General features: G+C 36.5%; 1 protein-coding gene across 1 annotated transcript; it reads left to right on the top strand.

The window, feature by feature from the left end:
• The first annotated feature begins 834 nt into the window (after nucleotides 1-834).
• On the top strand, nucleotides 835-4,479 carry LOC107828527 (large ribosomal subunit protein uL5c-like). The gene is made up of 3 exons (XM_075250543.1): nucleotides 835-1,129; nucleotides 1,331-1,531; nucleotides 3,971-4,479. The coding sequence occupies exons 1-3, from the start codon at nucleotides 872-874 to the stop codon at nucleotides 4,313-4,315; spliced, it is 804 nt and encodes a 267-aa protein (XP_075106644.1). The 5' UTR covers nucleotides 835-871; the 3' UTR covers nucleotides 4,316-4,479.
• Nucleotides 4,480-6,074: the final 1,595 nt, after the last annotated feature.

The raw sequence follows: 6,074 nt of genomic DNA on the forward strand, positions 1-6,074 counted from the left end.
TTTACGGTGATCCTTTAAATATGCCCTTACCTGTTTTAGCCCTTTAAATTTGACAAAACTTAACAGTTTTGGTCCACATCTATTTTTTAAGTTAAATTTAACATTCCCATCACATGAGCCTCACGCGAGCCTCAAAATTAAGAAAATCGGCTCTCTCCCAATTTTTTCACGCACCTTACTTTCTTTTCCCCATATTTCTCTTAATAGCCTAGCTGTAATATGAAGCTAAAATCAATAAAAGAGTCAGGAAAACAAAATAGTCTACCTCTTCCTCTTAATCATGCCAATAACAAATGTCTGAAGGCATATTATTAAAGTATCTTCTCTTTCTTTAAAACGCACATGTTTGAATATTTGAATTTATGGTCTATCAGAGCCATCTGAGAACTTTTTGTAGCGAAGGAAACTAAGGATACATTTCAACCAGTAAATTTGTGATATTACTAGACCAGAAAGTTTTCTCCTTGATAGTGCACTCAACAACCCAATCTAGCAGCAATGACCACATATTTCTGTCACCAATAATACCAATTTAATAGAGTTTATTAAACCAATCAGTTTTAATAATTTTTCAAGAATAGTTTTTTGATGAGTGCCCTTCCTATATGCATCTCTCATACTTTGTCATGTGAGAGCTTTCAAGGAAGTGGGGAGAACTGTTAAAGTTAACTTTAAAAATGGATGGAGACCAAAACTGTTAAGTTTTGTCAAACTGAAAGGACTAGAACTAGTAGGGGCATATTTAAAGGTCCATAATAAACCTATTCCCAAAGATAAGGGACCATTTTTGTCATTTTCTCTCACAGTTCTATCCAAAAAGAACTTCGTTATCTTCTTTTGCCATTTTACGAGTGTTATCGTCTCGCGTGAAATGGCGGCATCTTCTCCTCTGATTTTGCATTCCTCGGCCTCCTCTTTCTACAGCGAATTTCCGGCCCATTCAATTCGATTGCCGGCCGTAAATGCTAAGGTTTTAGCCCTGCCCAATAAATTGACGGTGAAAGCCTCATCAGGAATAGTATTGGTGGAGAAAAGTGAAGCTGAAAAGGTTAATCGCCTGAAAACAAATTACCTCGAAAAGATTGTTCCAATGTTGAAGGAGGAATTCAATTACACCAATATTCACCAGGTATACTTACTTCTTACTCTTCTAATGTTACTCTGTTTTCTTTTTCTTTATGATTGGATTTAGAGTTGAAATACTGAGAAATAATTTGTTCTAGTTTATTCGGCACTAATATCATTTTCTGAGTAAAATATTTAAGTGCTTTGACTTAGCACAATTATTTAGTGTTACTTTGATATGGTATGTGGAATAATTGACTTGTAGGTTCCGAAGGTTGAAAAGATTGTGGTAAATTGTGGTATTGGAGATGCTGCACAAAATTCAAAGGGTTTGGATGCCGCAATGAATGATTTGGCACTAATTACTGGGCAAAGGCCAGTGAAGACGAGGGCTAAGAATGCTATTGCTACTTTCAAAATTAGAGAAGGTCAACCGCTTGGAATTGCTGTTACACTTCGAGGAAATGTATGTTGGCCTTTCTATTCTGCTTTTTAGCATTGCAATTTTTTTTTAAATTCCTTCTTTTAGCTAAAATTCACTTGCAATTCCATTTGTTCTATATGATATTATGTGATTTATATCTGGGTAGTTAGCGGACGAACATCCGTAATGTAATTATCTTACCAAAACATGTATAGGGAATTTAGGTGCAAGACTTGAGTTTTTGGGGTAAAGCCTTCTAAGATAAAGGAAAAGCAAGAAATAAGTCGTGCCTTTCAAATTTTGATCTATAATTTGTATGTCAAGTTTAATTTGATCTAATCCTAAATAAATATGATTTGTCACAGAGTAATCCTAAGCCATCATCAGCTAATTCCAGGCTAAACCTGGTTAGCATTTGCTAAACGATAGTGTATAATGTGGAAAGGGACCAGGCAACAAAAGAGAAGGACTAAATGAAAAGATGTTTTTCTTGGTCCGCCACACTATCAGACCTTTTGACCTATATCCCTAGGCATTCGTTTCTTCCTTTTGGAGGGGGAGATCTTCCTCCACAAAACTGAAAATGAAGCAGCAAAAAATACTGATTTTCACCCTAAAGCTAATTGATGCTCTAATGTGCTTTAATACGGAATTGCAAATTGGAGGAATATTCATTGTGTTGAAGCTTGTGAATCTGCTTCCATTTCTTCACACTCCAGGCATGTAGCGGCTGGCCTGTTAATGGCAGGTGGTAATTTGTGTTCTGATGCATTAAATTTGACCCTTTGAAAGAATTCTATCAATGGCCAATTTTGCTGGAGGAAGTTATTCAAAAGAAATCAAAGAAAGCCAGTGATATCTCTTCATTTAGTTGTTATTCTCCTATTGTGCCTGCCATCTTCTTTTGCCAACCCTCATCTGGGCCAAACTCTTTCACGCTACATTTGCAAATTGGACATAACGCAGCAGGCCCTTAATTTCAAGGCAAACAAGTTGGGTTTCTTTTAGCAGGAAGAGATGTAGAAATACTGCTTAGTTGAGCCATAGATGCAGGAATAAGAGGAATAACTTGAGGGGAAAGTTTAGTGGAATAGGGACTTGCTAAAAGAATCTTGTTAGGTAAGCAGAGTTTCAGAGAAGAAGGAAAAAGGTTGGCAGAAAAAGCGGAGAGGAACAGGTGAGATAACAAATAAATATCAAATCTCAATGAAATCTTTATTCGGAAATTGCTAAAACTATATGGTTTCATGACTCATGTGGGAGTTAACTGGGAGATATAGTAAACACTAACTAGTTAACACTTGGAGACCAAGCTAAACCTTTGACTTAGAAATCATGCTGCCTTATAGTTGCTGCCAGTCGAACATGGTGGCCAAGTTTTGAGTGGTTGTCAGAATTTCTTGTTGTTCAAGTTTCTATTTCATGAGCTGCTACCTGCAATAAAATGCCACTATACTACAAACTCAATCCCTAAAAAATCCAGAAAGAGTAAACAATAAAAGTAATGACCACTAAAAAGAAGGTAAAGAATTTTTTCCGGGTAAATAAAATAATCTTAAGTAATTTCTCTTGCACCTGTCAACTATTGTTGCAATATGTTTTACATCAGGGCAAATGGTTAGTATGTGAAGAGATGGTGCTAAGGTTATGGGAAATTTCCATTAGCTTGTTTTTTCGGGGGTGGGAGGGTGGGGCTGGGGTTGAGCGAGGTAGTGAGGGAATCTGGGATGGGTAAGGGTGCTGGCGATAGTGGAAATAGAGATGGGTAAGTATTTCGAGTGGATTGGAATTGATGGCTTCTCCCTTTTGCTGTAATGAGCTTGAGGACTAGTCATATTCGTTTTAGATGATCTTAGGACAGATGAAATATTAGGCACCCAGTCAAATTTTAAGCTTTACAACGGTGACCTTAAGTACCGTTGATTCTTTTGAACTTTTTGCACAAATGGAAGAGTTCAAAGATATAAAAATCACCTGTTAGTGTCAACCTCATATTAGCCGCTGGCATTTTTTATGCTAGCTATAGACCCTAGTCAGTACTGTGCTTGAAAGATCTTTGTGCATGCAAAACATTTGCATGGTGTTTGGGGTATTTTAGTAGTTTCTAAAAAAAGGTTTGCAATAACTATTTCTGCAAAAAGTTTTTGTTTGGTGACAAATTTGCAAAAAAGGTTCACTTTTTTTGTTTTTGGATATTTGATTTCCAAAAAGTTTTTGCAATAAAATTTTCCAATTAAAAATAAAAACTCCCATTGTTAAATATTTTTTTTTTTTTTTTGCAAAAACTCGCATACACGCCAGCTTGATCTTGATTGCAGAAAAACTAATTTTGTTGAAGTGACTTCAGCAAAACTTGAATTGCAATGATCAATGGCTGAAGTGAAATTCACATGGTCTGAACTTGGACAATCCATTTGCTGCTCTACCATCATATGTTATTTGCTTTTGTGCTGCAAACTCACATCTACTTCTTCTTGATAGGTGATGTTTTCTTTCCTTGACCGGTTAATTAATCTTGGGCTTCCTCGAACGAGGGACTTTCAAGGTGTAAACCCCAATAGCTTTGATGGTCATGGAAATTATAGCATTGGCTTTCGTGAACAGAGTGTCTTCCCAGAGCTAAGTTATGATGCTCTTGGTAAGCCAAGAGGAATGGATGTTTGCATAACAACAACAGCTGAGACAGATAAAGAGGCACATAGATTACTGGCCCTCATGGGTATGCCATTTAGAGAAGGTGCTGTTGGGCAGACAAATGTTATGCGAAAGAAAAAGCTTAGAGCTCACCATTTTGACTCAAAGGCAAAGCAAAGGTCTAGGAGATGAGGTTTATCCAATTTCATAATTGAGTTGATTTGTTGCATTTTTGCTCTTCCAGCATGGGTTTCGGCTTTTTTTAGTGTACAATTGGAATGGAAAAATCTGTACTTGCACATTTACTATCATGTTGGTGATATCTTGAAGATACATGATTTATGTTTTTCTCTTCATATTCCCACATCTTTTATGTGATTTCAGCAGTCACTGGTAGATGACTCCAATCTCATTGCTTTTAGTAATTCTTTTTTGTTATCAATTTTGAAATGTTACGGTAACTTTTGAATAACTCATTGAGTTAGGTTTTAACTAATTTAACTTAAAATTTTGCACTGTTTCATTTTCTTACTCTTCTCATGATGGATTGTACTTAAATACTAGTTCCTACTATTAGAAGCGGGAGTAAGCAGGACTTTGTCGTCCTGGTGCGGCTCAAAAGGTCAGTTTTACCCCTCTGTTTAGTTTACATTATTTCCTAGCTGAACGTAAATTGGGCCACTTTAGAGTCCTTTTAGGACTTAGGTAAAGAAAAGGTGGTGTTTGCCTTTTGCAATTCCTCTGTCTTCTTTCGGTCTCTCTGGGTTCTCCGATTTTTCTCTGCTTTCTTTGTTTCTGCTTATGAATTTATTGAGTTCTGTTGTTTCTATCATGGTCCGAAAACCAGTGGCAATGTAACGAGTATGGACATACAGTGGAACTTCACGGGAAGCCCATGTTTGTTTTTTTCCGGTGATGGTCACCCATGTGGAAGATAAATATGTCTACTATCTATAAAAGACTGGAACTTATAAGAAGACCGTCGAGTTTGACTGAGGGGGTTATTAAACTATTGTGGTCGATTTTGACGATAATTTTTTTTTTTCCCGACGGAGAAAAGTTATACAGTTTGAGTATCTTCTTAGCTTTCAGATGGCCTTTTTTGGTTTGAGAGTTTTAAAAAAGTATGCTAGAACTAAGGTAAGGTGCACTGAGTGTACTTCTGTCTTTTGCTTGTATTTGTTTCCCATGTGATTATAGTATCTTTCTGCACTTAGGATTGCCTTCAAAAGTTGTAAAGAGTTATTTTTTTAAAAGAGTCTTTGTGATTGTTCCAGAAGAAATGAAAGAACAGATATGGTAGAGCTAGGACAGTTATTGTATGAGGTTTACCCAATGCTAGATGCAGAGGCGCGTAATATCAATATGAACATCATGATCTGGGTAAATTTCAGTTTCAAATTTGCTTTCACATTATCTGCAAATGTAAAGAGGAATTTTCTGATTGTAAAGCAGCAGTACTGTTTGTTAAGCTGTACTGAATTCTCTTTAGTAACTGGATGCTCAGACAGAGTCTAGGACTTACTACAGCTCTGAAAAATAAAAAATAAAAGAAACACAACTATGCAGGTGAGATAGTGCTAGTCATTTTTGGCATTTTATTTTTTTGAAGTGACTTCCCACTCTTACGTTGTCATTGCAGCTTTCTGTCAGAATTTGGGTTCCTATGGCCTTTTCCAGGAATGCTTACATTTTGTTTCCACGTCCCTAAGCCTTTGATTGCGTATGTAAAATATTTAGTAATAAAAAAAGGGTCTCATATCGGTCACAATTGACGTGAAATTTGCACTTGTCTTCGCAGCTCTAAATATTATCTCCCCATTTATGCCGGCTGAAGTTGTGCATTGAGCTTTCTTTTGTAGATATTTGATAAATAGTAGCTGACATCTATCAGTCTCTCTAGGATCATATCGCGTCAATATCCCAGACATTGAGATATCATTTAGTCATT

Source organism: Nicotiana tabacum, chromosome 3 (genome assembly GCF_000715075.1).
Source record: "Nicotiana tabacum cultivar K326 chromosome 3, ASM71507v2, whole genome shotgun sequence".
Taxonomy (NCBI): Eukaryota; Viridiplantae; Streptophyta; class Magnoliopsida; order Solanales; family Solanaceae; genus Nicotiana; species Nicotiana tabacum.